Genomic DNA, 21,462 nt, shown 5'->3' with positions numbered 1-21,462 from the left:
TGTTTCATTATTTTTTGATTTAATAAATTACTATCATTATTTTGCATAATTTGTCTGAGTGCTTTTTAGAGGTTTCTTTTTCTGTGTTTCTATATATATATATATATATATATATATATATATATATATATATATATATATATATATATATAGGTAGGTATCAGTACCGTGTTAGCCGAGCTTCAATAATCAAAAAATAAATAGATGATACCGTTCTGTGGCTAACGAAATGCTTTTATTTGTGCGAGCTTTCGAGATACACTGATCTCTTCTTCCGGCGATGTTACAATGAATGAAGCAAAAGGTATACTTAAAAACAGTGTCTCTTGGAATGTTATCTGTGCTGTTCCTTCCCCCCGGTGTGGATGAGATATATGGCTAGAGGTGTCAAAAGGTATCATATATATATATATATATATATATATATGATAAAAAGAGAAGAGAGCGCCCGATCCTAGTGTATTATATTAAGATACAAAATTTAATGTTCCATAAAACTCCAACAAATGCGCACTCACAAACATAGAAAATATTAAAGCATGAAATGAGTAATACTCATTCCCCTGATGAAATCACCCAAGTGTGAAGAAACGCGTAGGGATACTAGTTTTTACTAGTGATGGTCACTGTACCAGACCTGTTCTATATCTGGGACTTTCAATCAGACTCTGGGACTCTGCAACGCTGCCTTGCGCTGCCGCGCTGTTTGTTGGGACTTTGGGACACCACCTCATGGTGATACATCAGTGATTTGGTCCCCTTGGTCCTACCTTCTCCCTTCCTCCTATCCGAAACCATTGTTCACCGCAGTTTGTTTCCAGCTGAGAATAGCAGTAGCTGCACATCCCCTGAGTTCCTGCTGGACGGTAGCTCAGAGGTGTCATACAACTTGTGGGAGCGGAGCAGCAGCTTCCAACATCTGGCGAATGAGTATTACTCATTACATGCTTTAATATTTTCTATGTTTGTGAGTGCGCATTTGTTGGAGTTTTATGGAACATTAAATTTTGTATCTTAATCTAATACACTAGGATCGGGCGCTTTCTTCTCTTTTTATATTCTAGATCCAGTGGGAGGTCGTTGTTCCTTTCTGAAAGCTGCCTACATCCATACAGAGGGCTACTACCCTTCCATCTTTATAGGACATCGCCATCCAAGGGTTTTGTGGACTCTGATTCACTTCATCCATTGTGGTTTTATTATAATTTTTATATTTTCCTACACTCCCCCCAGCACACTTATTTTATTGATTATATGTTTTTTTTTTTTTTTATAAAAGCATGTTTATATGTTATATTTGAACAGTCATTGGTAATACTAGTTTATGTTATTCATTTAGTTTTATTTATTTTATATTTTTATTTCTGGTATAGTGCTAGAGCATCATTTTTTGATATATATTAGGTTTCATCATTATATATATATATTTTATATCCATTTATTCCTATATATATTTTATACATTGATTATACAGTTAGTGGGTAATATATTGCAGACAGATACTTAAAGCGCAGTCTTTTTTGTATATTTATATATATATATAAAAATATTATTTAGCCTCCCATATGAAACAAATGGTTTACTGGCACTCCCCGAGAGAAGTGTATGGTGTTTACCAAAAGTTGTTCAATTTGTAATGTGATTGTTGTTGTTTGTCAGAAATTTGACACAAAATGGTTGTTTCCTCCCCCCCCTTTTTTATTTTTGTATCCCTCCCCCACTCATTTATCTGTGAAAACAAATACAAATATAAGTTTAAAAAAAAGGGTATAACACCTACTTCCTTCCTCTACCTCTTTTGTTCATACATGGAAGAAAGGACCAACACGGCTACTGTACCTTCTTAGCCTTAAGGAAAACAAGAACACTTACCATAATATCCCCCTTTATGAGCTGCGCTGGCTCCATGGCAATGCAGATTCTGCTTTGGTTTTCCGGTCCAATGTTGCTAAACAGGAAGTAAACAGTAACATGTTAAATGCACAATGGTAAAATGTCAAAAAAAATAAGTGTTGATACATTACAGATGACTTACTAAATTCCTGATGTATATACTGTCTGCATTCCCTGGTAGATCTTTAGAAAGGGTCGGCACACTGCAGAACACAAAATAAAAGACTGATTTACCTTCAATTTAGTCACATTTATGCAAGACCTGCGTCACTCGGTTTTACCATTGTATAAGTACAGTACATAATTATCTCCCTAATTGCTTTAAAGACTGAACACAGATGCAATGTATAAATACAGGCTTTTAACTTTGTCATTGAAAGTTATGAAATTACTGCAAACTCCGAGCTATTTTAGCTAGAACAAGTAGTACTTTATGAAAAGCGTTACGTACATAGATGGTGCTACATCAATAAAGATATACTATACATACATGAAATGGACCAATATCCTGCACTTGGAAGCTGTGTTGAAAAAAAAATATTTTCACAGTATGTGACCAGAATTCTACAGTAAAAAGGTGCAGTTCTAACCCACTAGCCCCATAGCCAGGGACCCTCTATTTCCAATTGGTGGGAAGAAGGGGGCTCTGCAGCTGGACTGCATTAAATATATCTCTGAGGATCGCCTGATTCACAAGATACTGATGCAGCGGCCGTTCAAACATTTAACACGGTATGTACATCATCATTTGAAACCGCGGGATGAATTCCAGCCTTCCCGCACTTAGATGCGAGCGCAGCGAGTGCAGAAAAACGAATTTTAGTGTTCTGGCTTTTAAAAACACGAAATTGACACAGTAGCACAGTACTGTACACATTACAATTCATCCATTTTATTGCAAACAAAGAAACAGAATCCATGAAATTCAAACAAAACATCCGCGATAAGCGCTGGTGCCGCGATTGGCCGCGTTCATGCTGCGTGGGGAACAGCAGAGAACTCAAAATCGGCGCCGTGACGTGTTCAAATAACGGCCGCTGCATCAGTACTTACCAGGAAAGTTAGTACTGGTACTTTCACATGTATTTAAATCCCCCTCATCGTGCTGACCACTAGAAGGTGCTTCCTAATGGTCTGCGTAAAGCTGGAGATTTAAACCGCCATTTTGTTTCTCCTGTAGTGGGCGGTAATTAGTTTTGCAGGGGTCAAATTATTAAAATGTGTAAGATCACAATAGTGTTGTGATTTCTTTTATTGTGATTAACAAAATAAATTCTGAAAAATTGCAACTATTGGCCCATTTTAGAGCAATTGAAGCTTCTCTAAAAATATCACAAAAATGACAAACAGTATGCAATGTGTTGACAAATTTGCAAACTGAAATTACCTAATTTCTAACATCTCGACTCGTGACTTCTATAATTACAACTAACTGTAAATAATTTGGAGAAATGGCTCCACTATGTACAAAGAGTATAGAAAATAATTCCTGTTTACTACATTCAGGATACAGTATCCTGTAGGATGATATTGAACTAACGAGATGTTGGTAGAGAATGGAAGACTCATTGTGAAAGTGATAGAGTATCAAATTGCGTAACACAATTATTGATAACCATAAAAAGCAGAGATCAATAGGGTTAGCAATTGAAAGTTCATTAGGGATCATTAATATTCCAAAAGATCAAGCTTTGTGAAGTTTCTACACAGTATGAAAAACATGCTGTTCTTCACTAGAGTCCAACATTCTATATCTACATCCGCAAACACACCTTTATACATGTGGAGAGACACCTGTGCACGAAGAGAAGCATACCTTGTAAATATGCAAATTTAAATCTGCGTGCCTGAATTAGAATCCCTCTCACCTTTCCCCCATATTTCAGGATCATGATAAATTTCAAAAATGATGTTAGAATGAACACTAGTTGTGAAATTGCATGTTTTTACAATCTTAGACTAATAGTTAGATATTTTATGTTACTCCTCTTTAAAGCTGGCTGAAGTTTGTGGACGTAAATAAGAAAATATATGCAAAAAGTAGGTAAAATAGTTACATAGTTGCATAGTAGATGAGGTTGAAAAAGGACATACGTCCATCCAGTTCAACCTATGCTAAATTTAGACAACAGATACTTATCTTATATTTGTATTTACATTATTTTGTTGCAGAGGAAGGTTAAGCAAAAACCCCCAGTGAAATATCATCTAATCAATTAGATTGTAAGCTCTTCGGAGCAGGGACACCTTTTCATAAATGTTCTTTTTATGTCTGAAACACTATTTCCCTTTATGTGTTATTTATATTAGTTGTTATTTATATGATTGTCACGTGTATTACTGCTGTGAAGCGCTATGTATATTAATGGCGCTATATAAATAAAAAGACATGCATACATAATGAGATCTCAAAGGGAAAATTTAATTCCTTCCACAATCCAAATGTTGGCAATCAGAGTTTTCCCTGGATCAACATCCTTCCCAAGTGTACTTATTTGCTATATCCCTGTATACCTTTCCTTTCTAAAACGACGTCCAAGCTTTTTTTAAAGATATCTATTGTATCTGCAATCACATTCTTCCAGGTTAATGAATTTCACATTTTAACTGCCCTTATTGTAAATCACCCTTTCCTTTTTTTGCTGGTGAAATCCCCTTTTCCTCCAACCTTAGCGGGTGACAGCGTGGTTTGTACTGCCATAGTGGTAAAGTTATTTTGAAAGTTTCTTGTATTGACCCCGAATATATTTGTATATTGTTATTATAGCCTTTCTTAGATGCCTGTTTTCTAATGTAAACAACTCATTTAGCTAGCCTCTCCTAATAAATCATATTACCCATCCCCTTTATTCATTTGGGTGCTCTTCTCTGTACTTTTTCTAGTTCCATAATGTCTTTTTTATGGAGTGGTGCCCAAAATTGTACTTCATATTCAAGGTGTAATTTTACTAATACTTTTACTTTAATAGTAATACTTTATAGAGAGGCATAATGATGCTTTCTTCCCTTCATCCATACCCCGTTTAATGCAAGATAAGATCGTATTTGCCTTTGTAGCTACTGCCCGACATTGCGCACTATTGCCAAGCGTATTGTCTACAAGAACTTCAAAAATCCTTCTCCATCAAGGATTGACCTTTTGCCAGATTTAATTTGTAAATTGCCTGTTTATTTGTTATTTCCAAAAATGCATAACCTTACATTTATCTGCATTAAACCTAATTTGCCATTTACCTGCCCAAGTTTCCAGTCTATCCAAGTCCTTCTATAGAGAAATGACACTCTGCTCCGATTTAATGTCATTAGCAAAGATGGAGACTTTGTTCTCTATGCCAACCTCAAGGACATTAATACAAAAGTTAAAAAGTACCCAGTACACAGTACCGATCCTTGAGGTACTCCACTCACAACTTTAGCCTAACTTGAAAAAGTGCCACTTATTACAACTCTCAGTTGTCTATCCTTAACCAGTTTTCAATACAGGTGCAAATATTTTTACAGAGTCCAATTTGCTTTATTTTGTACACTAACCTTGTGTAGCACCGTGTCAAAAGCCCTTGCAAAATCTAAGAAGACCACATCAACTACATTAATAATAATAATTGTTTGTTCTTGTATAGTGCTGCTAGTTTTTACGTAGCGCTTTACAGAGACAATTTGCAGACCCAGTCCCTGCCCCGTAGAGTTTATAATCTATGTTTTTGGTGCCTGAGGCACAGAGATAAAGGGGCTTGCCCAAGGTCACAAGGAGCAGACACCGGGAAGTGAATCAGGTTCCCCTGCTTCAAACTCAGTGCTAGAGTCATTGTCTTTTACATTGTACATTGTCTAGTACTTACAGTATATTGATCCAGAGGAAGGCAAACAAAAAACCCCAGTGAAAAATCTTCCATTGACATTTCATAAGGGTGAAAATAAATTCCTTCCTGACTCCAAGTATTGGCAATCAGATTGCTCCCTGGATCAACATCCTTCCCATGTTTACTAATTAGGTATATCCCTGTATACCTTTCCTTTGCAAAAAAGATGTCCAACCCTTTTTTGAACATATTACCCTGGTCTAAATTCCTACTTACCTCCTCAAAGAAACTAAGTTTAGTTTGACACAACCTATCCTTCATAAACTCATGCTGACTATTACTAATAATTTTGTTACCTATTGGGTATTATGAAATATTATCCCATACTAAACACTCAACCCAAAATAGTAATACAACTGAACCCCGGTATAATGCGGTGCTTGGGGTCCACCTAATGCGACTGCATTATAACGAGGATCATTGGGAAAAAATGGCTGCCGCGATCAGGGGTTCTGCGTCCGCCGGAGGAGAGCTGGGATAACTCTCCCAGCTGTCCTAGAACCCAGCGTCGCAGCAGCACCCCCATGCAGGATTTATCTGGCATCTGGAGAAGCAGCAGCTGTCAGCTCTCGTCTCCCTGCTTCAGCGTCAGCATGAGAGCTGTCCCTTAAATAGACAGTATGTCTCTGTTTAACTCTGTATATACACTATGTTCTCCTCCATCTCCCTTGTGCAGATGTGTGTGTGTGTATATACACTGTGTTGTCCTCCCCATGTCACCCTTGTGCAGATGTGTGTGAGTGTATGTTTGTGTGAGAGTGTATATACACTATGTTCTCCTCCTCCTATCCTGCATATCTCAATTGTGCAGATGTGTGTGTGCGTGTGTCATCTCCAACTGGGCCTGCGGAACACTGTGCAGGAGGGTCTCAAGCCAAATCGTTCAGTTACTTGTAAATCCGTTTCAGCCCCATGCTGCAGCAGCCGGTGCTGGGCATTTGGGTGAGATGGGCGGAGGAGGAGGTGAGGGTTAGAGCAGAGACCTGTACAATATCGGGACCACGCTAAAGCCCAGAGCCACCCACACAGCACCAAGTGACAGGAGGGAGGGCTTGGACAAGGAGTGGAAGGTTATGAGGTGGTGATGATGTATAACCAGTGACCCGGCGGGTGTCTTCACTTTGCCCCTCCGCATGTTTACACCCCCCCCCCGCATGTGTCGTCCACCATGTTCCCAGTGCGAGCTTGTCTCCTCATGTCCCAAGGGTGTGTGTGACATTTTAAGAGAAGAATGTGGTAGTTTAATTCAAATGCAATATTCTTACAGCAAGCAGAGGAAATGGTGTTCATTTCAAGTTTGCACTCCTCCTTTGATAAGGGATTACGGCACGGTTGTCATTAGCCAATGACCTTAACCCTTTTGCTGCCAGAGGTGCCATTATTCCTAAAGTATCTGTGAGTGAAGGGTGTATGGGTGGGTGGGGGAGGGGATGGTGGGTGGGGGAGTGGACGGTGAGTGAATCTAGAAAGGGTGGGAAGCCAGACACTCAGCAACTAATGGAATTTGCCAAAAAACAAAAATGCTTTTATAAACGGGAGCCACGCTCAGACTGCGTTATAAGCGATCTGCGTTGTAGCGGATCGCACTATAATGAGGTTGAGCTGTACAAAGTTATATTGCAATCTCCAGGGTGGAGGAGATGTTAACAAGGCAAATGGACTAATGCATTGATGGCCACTAAATGATCAAAACTTTGAAAGTAAAATAAATTACTTGCCTTCCCCTGTATCAAAACTGGGAATGCCATGCAGAATAACATAATGTAGGAAGAGAGGGATGGCATTCATTTTTTCCGATCCAGAGAGAAGTCCATTCAGGAAATTGACATACCTAAAATAAAGAGTATAGAAGCAGAATATGCAAATGTATTAAGTACTGATTACAGTTGTTCACAAATGTCAAGTGTCAGTTTTAAATACCTTTTCTGGGATGGCTGCATTAATATTGATACTTTATCATCAAAAAACTTCTTCATTGCAAAGCGGTCAAGAGCCTGATCAGCACTAAAATGACAAACAATATTAAAAATTACTGTCTCGGTATGTTTTTTGTTAATTTATCAAACAGGTTTACAATTCTAGGGAAATTAATTAAGAAAATTGTATTAGTACAATGATCTGACGGGAGATCATGATCCAGATGATGAAAAATACCCTTTAAATACTGTAACTTTGGAGACCATTCAGTTAGCAGTGGTAATCAGCAGTGACACTTAGGAGCTTATTCTATATACATCAAAGCAGTCTTTCGACCATTTTCGTCACAAATTCCCCATTGAAGCCAATAGCAAACTGGCCACATCATCATATATAGAATAAGCCCCTTCTTGGATGACCATAATGTGTTTTGTAAAATCAATATATACAATATTACAGATAGAACAGATATAACTGGAACTACTTGGAAAATATAAACCAATATAAATTAAACACCTCTGCCAGGAACAGTTAAGGAGATAACAAAGATGGGCACATTATAAAAGATTATTTGTTATTTATGAGAAACATTATACAGAAAGTAGGACAGAACAAAAATGGTAGACAGCACTCAATAAATAACACAATAATAATGCGCAGGGTGCACGAGGAACAGGGGGGAACCCAAATTCCCCCCCAAATCAATGTCCAAATATTAACTAGAGTTCCAGCACTCACTGACTATGGGAAAATGATCAAAACAGCAAAGAGTAAATAATTTAATGCAAGCACAAGATAGTACAAGTAAACTTGGAGTGATGTAGCACAAGCGGGTAAATAATAATGGACCCTTCACTGAGGTTGTGAGGGAAAAGGAACACGGGACAGGGAGTGGGGGAGATAAACAAGGTGTGTGGGGGGGTACAAAAACTATGGGGGGTAGGGTAATAAGGGGAGCAACGTTTCTGGGGAAAAAAACCCTTCCTCAGGCCCGTTCCCTCAGGTCCGTTCGGACCACAAGATTCTTCCCTTGACCCTGTATCCCCAATCACCAGAGCAACATCCAGTAATCAAGTTACATGTGCAAACAAAGCAGAGTATTAGCTCAATAGCTAAAGTCCAAAATCAACAGGAGTATAAACGCAGTTTAGGTAAAGAATCAAACCGTCAGGTTCTCAGCAATAATAAGTTCTCTCTCTCCTGTCCAATGGGGCTGCCGACTGAATCCATGGGTCCCTGGTCAGATAAAGGCACGCTGTAGTGACGTCATCCGAGAGCGTGGAGTAAATCAGTCAGGATCAGCAGTGCAGGGTAAACAGTCTCATGAAGCACCGCTGCTGTAGTAAGGAGGTGCGAGCGCGCATGCGCCCGACATCACGGTCCTCGCACGCACCTCCGCCTCAGTTGGATCATGCGCATTGGGGTCAGCCCGATGAATAGTGGCGTCCGTGTGAATGCAGGGAGCAGGAGTGATAGTAGCACAACACATGCAGTGCTATGGAGACACGTCTCACGTTGCCAAGGCGACAGCCACGCATCCAGATCGAGGGTCATGTTGAACTCAGGCTCACTCGTGTTATGATTGACACAGTATGTCTCCACAGGACATGGATAAAAAGACAAAATATATACAAATGAATAATATATTAAACTGTACACATATAATGTTAGAACCTATAAAATGCAATACATAATGTGATCCAGGGTCCAATAGCTCATAAAGTATCCCACTAACATGAACAAGTGTGTCTGTGTTATAATCAATAATAAGTATGCATAAAAGAAACTGTCAAACCTAAGGTAATATAAGTAGTAATGTAATAGAGGTGGGTAGAGACGACTTTGACTGAAGGAAGGATCACCGCAGGAAGACTGCCACTAGTGACCAGCGCAGCACCCGCCACACAGTTCAGGAATCAGGGCAATCTATATTTCAGAAAAACAGGTACATAGGGCATTGCACAGAGGTACTCGGCAGTATTCAGTCTGGATCATTATATACACACCCAGATCAAGTCACATTAGTATCTCATAAAAGACACATAGCAAAAGATTAAAAGTAGCAGCTGAGATCCAGCTCCTTGTTCATGCCTCTGGGGACCATGGTATTCAAGAGTCTGATCCATAATGTTTCCTTCTGCAGTAGCAGTCTCTGCACATTACCACAACTGCGTCTTTTCCTCATACCATCTATTATCTGATATCTCAGCTGACTAGCGTTGTGCCCAGCTTGTGTGAAATGGTTGGCGACAGGTGCTTCTGGGTCACATCTTCGGATGGAAGCCTTGTGTTGTCTGATCCTATCCTTCACACATTGTGTCATCTCCCCCACATATCCCAGACCACGTGGGCATTTAATAAAATACACGACATACTTGGACAAGCAGATGAAGAAATCCTTGATGTGAAATTGACGACCTGTATGTGGATGTTGGAAAGTGGGCCCTTCTTGAATGCTGCCACATTGGCTGCAGCCAAAACACATAAAACAGCCTAATCTAGGTGTTCCTAGAAATGTCTGTCTGGCTCCTGCTCCTCCAATGTCAGCTTTAACAAGTTGATCCCGTACATTTCTGCCCCTTTTATAAGAGAATAGTGGTTTAAGCGAGAAGATGGGGGCTTGTGCGGGATCACTTTGTAATAGTGGCCAGTGGTGCATAATACTATTTTTTATTCGTCCACTTTGAGTGTTTAATGTGGATACAAAAGATATGGAGAATTGTTTTGTGATATGATTATCATGTGATGTGCCTTGAAGAAGACTGTCTCTCAGTGGAACGTCTGCTTTAGAATGCTGGGTGCTTAATAAATCATTAGGCTATCCCCTATCCTTGAATCTATCATACATAGTGTCAAGCCTATTATTCACACTCTTAGGAGTGCTTATGATCATCCTTGCCCTTAGGAACTGACTGTATGGCAAGTCTCTGATAGTACCCGGTGGATGAAAGCTGGTATAGTGTAGAAGATTATTTCTATCTGTTCTTTTAGAGAAGATATCGGACTCAAATTTGTGGTTGGCTAATGTGATAGTCGTGTCTAGAAAATGAATGGAAATACTGTTATACAGGCACGTGACGCTAATGGTACTGCGGGCTTCATTAATGTCAGAGACAAAGCTTAAGAGTGATGTCTTATCACCTTGCCAAACCATAAACACCCCATCAATATATCGCACCCACATACGCCCATGATCAATGAACCCAGGATGATAGAGGACATGATCCTCTTCAAACCTGGCCATGAAAATGTTGGCGTATGTGGGTGCGACATTGCTACCCATGGCCGTTCCCTGTATCTGAACATAGTACGTATCTTCAAATAGATCGATAATGAGCATCCGTTCCCTGGGTGTATACAATTCTCTCTGGTCTAAGGTCTCCTTCACTGCTGCGATCCCTTCCACATGAGGAATTGACGTATATTAACTGTTAACATCTAATGTATGAAGTAAAGTCTCATCTGGAAATTGTGGGGTGGACATTATTTTCTTCAGAAAATCAGATGTGTCCTGTATGTAGGATTTAGAGCTAGTGACAAACGGTCTCAATAATTTGTCTAAGAAGATGGCACATGGTTGAAACACCGATTCAGTGCCAGCCACAATTGGTCTACCTGCTGGTGACCTAAGATTTGTATGGATCTTGGGCAGAGTATAAAGAACGAGCGTTATCGGATCTTTCTTTATAAGGAAATATTTTAGTTTTTTTGTTATAACACCGCTCTCTTGTGCTAGGCTGACAATCTGTGGAATCTTCTTAGCCACTTCTAAGGTGGGATTTTGGGCTACCTTTCTACAGCTATTAGTGTCTCCTAATTGTCTTAATGTCTCTGATCTATAATTGCCTCTGTTCATCACGACAATTGCACCGCCTTTATCGACTGGCTGATAATAATGCTCATGTCAGATTCTAGTTCTTTTATGAGGTCTTTTTGTTTTTTAGAGAAATTAGTGTGTCTGTGTAGCTGTCTATCCTTTTTGAGTGTACCAATATCGTACTGAGTGAACCCGAGTGATGAATGTTTCTATGACATGATTAGTGGGAGGGGGATTAAACGTACTCTTCTTTTTACATTCCTCTGTTAAGAGATGGAATGGGGTATCTGTCTCTACTTCGTTTACCCCTGACTGAGTCAATGTTTGATGTTTAGTGAAGAAACCCTTCAATCTTAAATTTCTATAAAAATGTGCAAATAAACATCCAGATCTAAGACATTAAGTGGATTAGTGGGTATAACAGTATTTCCATTAATTATTAAGGATCATGTCCTCTATCATCCTGGGTTCATTGATCATGGGCGTATGTGGGTGCGATATATCGATGGCGTGTTTATGGTTTGGCAAGGTGATGAGACATCACTCTTAAGCTTTGTCTCTGACATTAATGAAGCCCGCAGTACCATTAGCTTCACGTGCCTGTATAACAGTATTTCCATTAATTTTCTAGACACAACTATCACATTAGCCAACCATAAATTGGAGTCTGATATCTTCTCTAAAAGAACAGATAGAAATAATCTTCTACACTATACCAGCTTTCATCCACGGGTACTATCAGAGGCTTGCCATACAGTCAGTTCCTAAGGGCAAGGAGTATCATAAGCACTCCTAAGAGTGTGAATCATAGTCTTGAGACTATGTATGATAGATTCAAGGATAGGGGATATCCTAATGATTTATTAAGCACCCAGTGTGCTAAAGCAGCACTGAGAGACAGTCTTCTTCAAGGCACATCACTTGATAATCATATCACAAAACCATTCTCCATACCTTTTGTATCCACTTTCAACACTCAAAGTGAACAAATAAAAAATATTATTATTATGTGCCACTGGCCACTATTACAAAGTGATCCCGCACAAGCCCCCATCTTCTCGCTTAAACCACTATTCTCTTATAAAAGGGGCAGACATTTACAGGATCAACTTGTTAAAGCTGACATTGGAGGAGCAGGAGCCAGACAGACATTTCTAGGAACACCTAGATTAGGCTGTCTTATGTGTTTTTGGCTGCAGCCAATGTGGCAGTATTCAAGAAGGGCCCACTTTCCAACATCCGCATACAGGTCGCCAATTTCACATCAAGGATTTCTTCATCTACTTGTCAAGTATGTTGTGTATTTTATTAAAGAACATAATTGAAAATGTGACCCAGATCACCAGTCGCCACCATTTCACACTAGCTGGGCACAACGCTAGTCAGCTGAGATATCAGGTAATGATTGGTATGAGGAAAAGGCGCTGGGGTGGTAATGTGCAGAGACTGCAACTACAGAAGGAAACATTATGGATCAGACTCTTGAATACCATGGTTCCCAAAGGCATGAACAAGGAGCTGGATCTCAGCTGCTACTTTTAATCTTTTGCTATGTGTCTTTTATGAGATACTAATGTGACTTGATCTGGGTGTGTATATAATGATCCAGACTGAATACTGCTGAGTACCTCTGTGCAATGCCCTATGTACCTGTTTTTCTGACATATAGGTTGCCCTGATTCCTGAACTGTGTGGCGGGTGCTGCGCTGGTCACTAGTGGCAGTCTTCCTGCGGTGATCCTTCAGTCAAAGTCGTCTCTACCCACCTCTATTCCATTACTACTTATATTACCTTAGGTTTGACAGTTTCTTTTATGCATACTTATTATTGATTATAACACAGACACACTTGTTCATGTTAGTGGGATACTTTATGAGCTATTGGACCCTGGATCACATTATGTATTGCATTTTATAGGTTCTAACATTATATGTGTACAGCTTAATATATTATTCATTTGTATATATTTTGTCTTTTTATCTATGTCCTGTGGAGACACACTGTGTCAATCATAACACGAGTGAGCCTGAGTTCAACATGACCCTCGATCTGGATGCGTGGCTGTCGCCTTGGCAACGTGAGACGCGTCTCCATAGCACTGCATGTGTTTTGCTACTATCACTCCTGCTCCCTGCATTCACACGGACGCCACTATTCATCGGGCTGACCCCAATGCGCATGATCCAACTGAGGCGGGGGTGCGTGCGCTTGCACCTCCTTACTATAGCAGTTGTGCTGCATGAGATGTCACTACAGTGTGCCTTTATCTGACCAGGGACCCATGGAGTCAGTCAGCAGCCCATTGGACAGGAGAGAGAGAGGGGACTTATTATTATTGAGAACCTGACGGTTTGATTCTGTATCTAAACTACGTTTATACTCCTTTTGATTCTGGACTTTAGCTATTGAGCTAATACTCTGCTTTGATTGCACATGTAACTTGATTACTAGGTGTTTCTCTGGTAATTGGGGATACAGGGTAAAGGGAAGTATCTTGTGGTGCGCAAGGACCTGAGGGAACGGGCCTGAGGAAGGGGTCTTTTCCCAGAAACATTGCCCCCGATTACCCTCCCCCCCATCGTTTTTGTACCCCCCCCACACATCATGTTTATTGTCTCCCACACTCTCTGTCCCCGTGTTCATTTTCCCTCACCACCTCAGTGAAGGGTCCATTATTATCAACCCGCTTATGCTACATCACTCCAAGTTTACTTGTACTATCTTTTGCTTGCATTAAATTATTTACTCTTTGGCTTATGCCATTTTGATAATTTTTCCCGTAGTCGGTGAGTGCTGGAACGCTATGTTGATATTTTGATTATACAGAAAGTGTAACAGTAAATTATTTTCTGCTAAGAAAATAAAAATAAAATATTGTTAAAAATGGATTTATGTGGAATAAATTAAATGTTTAAGCACAGTACAGCATGTGTGTTTATGCACAATATATTACATAAAAACCTACCTTGCAGAAACATTGGTAAAATGCATATAGGAAGATATGACAACACCAACTCTTCCTTTTCCACCCTAACACAAAAGGAGACAAAGATTAACACTTATTAATTTTGCAGCCACATTTAACAAATTTTATCAAGTAATCTATCCTCTCTGCATAGTATTTTTGTGTGTAAGCAAAAGCGAAAAGGCTGTATTCGGATGAAATTCTCCATTGCTTTTAAAGGGACATTACAGCTGGAAAAAAAGGTCCATTTGACCAATTTGGCGAATATAGAATATGCCCCTTAATGTAATGTTACCTCATGTTAAGTGGTTTTATTAGACATGGTATGGCTGGAGAAGTTCTAAGCTATAATAACCTTGAACCTTTTTACATTTTAAAATATAAACGGTTAACATTTAAAAATGTTCAATAATTCATTTAAAATGTAAATAAAAATTTTAACATAAAAAATTCCTATTTCATACAGGTAATAGGAAGTGTCAGCAGTTAATTTAGGGAAAAAGGAACAACGGATTTCCTCTGACAACCTAATCAGTCATACAATTAAAATCAAAAACACATTTTTACAGCATTAGCACACACTCAAGACAAGTTTAAACATCACAGTTATCACTGGTATGAAGTGAGAACAATTATGAGGCCCTAGTAGAAAGAGATATTTGACAGTCATAAAAATGATTGGTGTATATATACAATGACATATTTCTATAAACTAATCAGAGGGATTTGAAAGCTGAGCAGTAAATAAGAGGTTTGCATAATTTCAGGAATTGCTTCCACTTTCAAATCTAGAGTACTTTTGATGCTCTACTCAGAGTATGCACCATTCAGTCATTATCTTTCTCTCTAATATATATATATATGTGTAAGGACAGAAAAAGAAAAAGAGACCTATCAAGTAGCACTCAGACTAATAATGCCAAATATAATAATAATAAATTTATTGAAACAAAATATTAAAGAAAACAAAAAAAAAGCTGACTGGAACCCTGGCTAACTGGACTCAAAGAAAATATAAAGCAACAAAATAAATCAAGGAGACTATATAATGAACATGAACCTCAGTAAATAGAACCACTATGGGGACCAGGTACCCACAGTGATTCACATCCGGCCGGTCAAATAAGGCATGCACATAACACAAAAAAATAATGATTGGGTAATAACGCACTCCCCATTCAGGCCGAAGTCACTGTTCTTTCCCTACCAATCCAAGGGAGGGTACATTGATGCTTTTTACAACTTGGTACTTAAGGATTTTGAGACACTGTGCAACAAACCATATAGATTTAATAACAACTTATGCAAAGGTGAACTTGAGGCATTAAAAGAATTGAAGGAAAATGGGGACATTGTTATTAGGCAAGCTGACAAGGGTGGGGGCATAGTCATCCAGGATAGATCGGCTTATCTGATGGAGGCTGGTAGGTTGCTGGGTGATTGTGCCTCCTACATTCTCTTGCAGGATGATCCCACATCACAATATCAGGTGTTACTGAAACAACATTTGCTTTTAGCCTTGGAGGAGGGTATTCTCACTAAATTTGAGTACAAATTTCTTTATTCAGTCCACCCCCGCACACCCATTTTTTATCATTTACCCAAGGTCCACAAGTCTTTGGTGACCCCCCCTGGGAGACCTTTTATCTCGGGGATTGGGTCGATGACGTCCGGCCTATCCCAGTATGATGATTATTATCTTCAACCCTTTGTAGCAAAGCTCAGGTCGCATATTAGGGATACGCTGCATGTCATCGACTCAATCTCTGGGATTAAATGGAAGCCCAATTATTTGTGGGCTACATGTGACGTGTCATCATTGTACACGTCAATAGATCATTCCAGGGGGGTGCGTGCTATTGACTTCTGGCTCAACATGGATCCCTCTATACCTAATAATCACAAAGTATTTTTATTAGATAGTATTATGTTTATTCTTACTCACAACTATTTTTCATTTGAGGAACTTTTCTATCTGCCAATCTGTGGAACGGCCATGGGTACGAGGTTTGCCCCCAGCTATGCCAATCTCTTTATGGGATATTGGGAAGAAACATCAATTTGGCCCAACCCAGAGCTGGGGGCGGGCCTCGTATACTATGGCCGTTTCATCGATGACATTATTATTATTTGGGAGGGTGACAGCACTGTTTTTTCCAATGTCCTCACTTCCTTCAATCAGAATGCCATGGGCTTGAATTTTACATTTGAAATTAGCACTACATCTGTGGTATTCCTGGATCTGGTATTATCTGCCGATCCAGAAGGTAATATCATTACCACCACATATTTCAAGCCTGTTGCAGTGAACAATTATGTTCATGCTTCAAGCAATCACCACGCACAGTGGCTTAGAAGCATCCCCCTGGGACAGTTTCATAGTCTCAAAAGGAACTGTTCCAGGGAAAGTGATTTTGGTCTCCAATCCAAAGAACTGAGTGAGAAGTTTTTGCTGAAGGGATATAACCCTGACCTAATATCTGACTCTCTCAACAAGGTGATGGCATCTGACAGGTCCAAATTACTTTAAAAAATGCATTATTAAAAATAAAAATACCTATTATAATACTGCCAGAGTTGGATCACCTCAAGTAGATGGGATTTCTAGGTTCATTACGACCTTCAACCAATCCCACAGATCCATCCAGGGTATATTAAATACCCATTGGAGTATTTTAAAATGTGATCCCCATTTGGGGAATATTATTCCTGAGAAGATCCCTATTGTATATAGAAAAGCTAAAAACATAAAGAACATTCTAGCTCCAAGCAAACTTAAACCCACGGTTGCGGCTGCTGGTGCCGCCTCTGTGAACCTTATTGGCAATCACAGATGTGGCAGGGGCCGTTGCATCACGTGCAAACATCTTAATACAACTTTGGAGTTTGCCTCCCTTCACAAAAATGAACGACATAATGTGAGGAGCAATATTAATTGTCTCAGCACATTTGTTGTTTATTTATTACAATGTGGATGCGGCCTCCAATATATAGGCCGCACCACACGGCCCCTTAGTACCAGATTCCTGGAGCACAGGAGGAATGTGATAAATGGTGTCAATACCCATAGTCTGCCAAGACATTATTCTAATGTACACAATAAGGACCCTGAAACCTTGAAAATTATGGGTATTGAACACATTCCTCCTAGTGCATCAGGAGGGGACCGTTTTAAATTACTTGTAGAAGGGAGACTTTTTGGATACACCGGTTGGGGACACTCACCCCCGGTGGTCTAAATGAATGTTTAGATACCAGCACACTGGTATAGGTCTGACCATCCATCCGTGGGTATAGTTTCTCTGAGGTAATATCTGCTGCTTCCTTTTGCCCTTCCCTCCTTAGCCCAGTTCATCCAGTAAATTCCCCTCCCTTCTCCCCCCCCACTTCCCATCCCCTTCCTCCCTTTTCCTTTCCCCATTCCTCCACCCCCCCCCCCCTTTCCCCCGCCCCCCTTTTCCCTTCCCCCCTCCCCTCCCATCCCCCCCTTTTCCCTTCCTCCTTCTCCTTCCCACCTCCCCACCCCCCCCCACTTTCCTCCACCCCTCCCCCCCATACCTTCCTCTCTATGACTATGTGGTTATTTTTAGATACATTTTTATTTTTAGATACATTTAATGCATTTGTGTGTCATAATATTAATATAACTAATATTGAACTAGTTTGGTCTTTTACAATTGAATATTCATGTATTTTAATGTATTGTAATTGTAGAATAGGTATATAATCAGTTTTGATATTTTTACTCTATTTTTAGTTTTTTATATATTCCTTTATATATTTTACAATGATTTTCATAAGTTAGAAGTCACCAGGTCTATAAGTAAATGAAATAAAGATTGTTATAGATATTGTTTCTAGCCTGTGCAATAAGCACAAATAGTGTGTAACACATTGTAGACCTATTTGTTTTAATTGTTTTAAGTTGTTTTGTAGTGCAGAATTACTAATTATCATCTGTATGTTTACTAAGATAGAGTGCAATATATTAGCAATTGTGGTTTAGCACTGTTTATAGTACTGATGAGTCTAGATCAACCCTTATATATTTACAAGACCAACCCAGATAGCAAGGAGTTAATGCAATTTATTTTATACCAATTTGCCATTTATTTTATACCAATTTATTTTATACCAATAGTTATCACCTTTAGCCACGATCGTAATTAGGGGTGGGACATCTTGCTTCACCAGTAACCAATCACATTTGGGACCGTCTAGTACATAAACAGTGCTATTCTTGTTCATGGACAATCCCTTTGATAAAGTTGCATTTGTTGCGACGAAACGCGTCAGGGACGTCACCCACGACATTACGTCATCACGTGGTGTGCTCCTTTACGGCCGGGGAGCACATGCAGTGAATTTAAGGCCCTAACTCTGATACCAACACCATTTGGAGGATTTCAAGTGCAACCAGAGGGACAGCGCTGACTGAGTGATCCTATCCAGCGAATTTTGGATGCCCTGCTGCAGTTTGGACATGCCTGGTGGTGATTATATATCACAAATTGCCTTATATTGTTTTTAACCTTGTGAGTGTTTTTAATCCCTCCATCCACCCTTCCCCTACATTAAATGTTACAGTGTTACACTATGGGGCGTGCGCTCTCTGTTTTGTTTTCTCTGTAGATTTTGCTGTGGAGCTGGTTACTCCATGTGAGAGCTGCCGTGGACCCCTGGGATCTGTACATTTTGTTCTGGTACTATTTGTCAGGACTCCTACAGGTTTTGAACATTGGACTCTTTTATTTCCTTAATTACATGCTATCTTGTGTTTTGCTGTTCTAGTATATGCTGCTCGCTGTACACTATTAATTGTCATATTGTTTATATAATTATATACACACATTTATTGTTTTATATTAGTATTTTAGTATTCACCTTTTTGGCGCTACTTTTTTTCCCTTTTTTTTGTCTATATATATATATATATACACACACACACACACACACACACACACACACACACACACACACACACACATATACATATATATACATATATATACACACACACACACATAATTTTTTATTTTTTCTCTTTCACCTTCTTTACTCTACAAAATCCCAGATGTGGGCAGGGAAAGATAGTTTATTTGGCCAAAGACATGTGGTTTGGACATCATTCCCTGACATTCCCCATTACATCTCCTTTGTCTCAACCCATTTATTCTATTAATTATTTCCTCCAAACAATGTCACCAGTTAGTTGCTTTAAAGTTTGGATATATTTGTGACTTCCAGTTTTTCGTTAATGCTCGTCTCCTTAGGTTGTAAATTTATTTCACCAGAGACTATTTATCAACTCTTTATTTTTTGTGATATAGACAAATATCATTTGTAATGCTGTAGAACTTCTTGTACATAAAAGGGCCCTAATCAATATATAAAAATGCAAAAAAAAAAAAGGGGGGGGGCCGTAGCGGTCTTCAATCTATCCAATAAAGGTGGCAAGCGAAGTAGCTCAAAGAACAATTTGCAGCATTCTTCAGCCAAATTAAAAAGCATGACAATTTGTAATTTAGCAAAAATTACTATTTCTCATGCTATTTTATATACTCTGAAGAGCTGCAATGCGGCAACCACAGCCCTCCGGTCCAAGGTCCTAAACAGGCTTATTTAGAAATCTATATGGCGTCCAGGGATAAGGTTATCACCTTGTATGCCATAGTATGCAGTAAGATATTGCATAGCAATGGTCAATAGTCTTCATGCAATGGGTAGATAGGTAGTTATGATTATTAAACCTTTAGTTACCATAGCAGACATGACCAGCGGAGCCCTCATACTGTAAGCCCTCATAAAAACCACTAACACCAAACATGGGATAAATATGGCCACAGCTTTATTAAATATATATACAGGAAGGTCCACCCATTCTCACCAAACAGTTCTCCATAGAGTTCATAATCCCTCCTAGCATGACTCACTCCATATTACATTGGCTGTCCACCTAGCCAGATGTCCACACAAAATCTAGGGTCGTGCATGCCAGTTACCCTTGACCAAGCATGCCATTATAATATAATCCAGGACCACCCATGGGTCCCCCGAACCATCAGCATGCTTTGATGGTGAGGATCACTGATGGGCCTCTTCACCACACTGTTGTCACGAAATTCCAAAAACCTATCCATCTGGGAGGATTGGGTGGGAAATTATTTTCTTCTTCCATTCTCCTGCAGGTAGACAGTCCCCCTCCCTTAAGGACCCTAAGACACACCCTCTTTAATCAACCACACCTTCCTACCAGAGTGCTATCCGGCCTGCTCTGGTCATGCCCACCCACTTTAGGGAGTTTCTTTAAGTAATGCATCATTGTATCTATGGTTAATAATGGGTTAATAACTCAAGTTTTTCATTAATCCAGGTATACATTACAATCCAATAAATACTTGACAACTTTGGAAGGGGAGATAGAAATGAGCTCAAACCATTAAAAAAAGCTAGCCCTCTGCCACTTTCTCTGTGTAACGCCTGTATGCCCGCAGACCTGGCCAGTCCCCAGTACTGAGGTGGGTAGGGTTAAAACACGCACCCACAGCAGTGAGGGCATGCCCGGAGTGTGGTAGTGCATTGCCGGGCCTGTAGAAATTTGGTTAAGGTATACTTGCAACGCCTTGGGATTCAGAGTTCGGATAGTGATGTCCGTGTGCCAGAGTCTAGGGCAATAGAGAGCAGGATAGTGATGTCCGTAAGCCAGAGTCCAGGGATAACAGAAGGCAGCAAGGTCGTATCCGTAAGCAGGGTTCAAGGGCAGGAGAGAGCAGGGTAATCCAGTACAATGTATACAACTTGTGAGATACCGCTCACCGCAATAATGAGTACATTCATAGAAAACAATATAATTCCAGCTGGTGCAAAGGGGATAATGATGACAGACATAAACACATAAGGAGACAAAGAGTTCTCCTAAAAAGATCCCCATTCACTGCACAGCAAAGCTGAAAATAATATTCAGGGTTCAAATACCCACTAAGTGTGTTACAGAATTAGCTGTAAAGGGT

At 39.7% G+C, this 21,462-nt stretch overlaps 1 protein-coding gene across 1 annotated transcript in view; it reads right to left on the bottom strand.

The window, feature by feature from the left end:
• The window catches only part of TNS3 (tensin 3), a 458,389-nt gene that overhangs the window by 232,795 nt on the left and 204,132 nt on the right, over window positions 1–21,462 (bottom strand). Inside the window, exons 16-20 of the mRNA XM_075588602.1 lie at window positions 14,453–14,517; window positions 7,674–7,757; window positions 7,472–7,584; window positions 2,036–2,096; window positions 1,873–1,948 (exon numbers count right to left, since the gene is read on the bottom strand). Of these exons, the coding sequence (XP_075444717.1) occupies window positions 1,873–1,948; window positions 2,036–2,096; window positions 7,472–7,584; window positions 7,674–7,757; window positions 14,453–14,517 (399 nt within the window). The remainder of the gene's footprint in view (window positions 1–1,872; window positions 1,949–2,035; window positions 2,097–7,471; window positions 7,585–7,673; window positions 7,758–14,452; window positions 14,518–21,462) is intronic.

Source organism: Ascaphus truei, chromosome 2 (genome assembly GCF_040206685.1).
Source record: "Ascaphus truei isolate aAscTru1 chromosome 2, aAscTru1.hap1, whole genome shotgun sequence".
NCBI lineage: Eukaryota > Metazoa > Chordata > Amphibia > Anura > Ascaphidae > Ascaphus > Ascaphus truei.
This window is presented reverse-complemented; position numbering and strand designations above follow the sequence as displayed.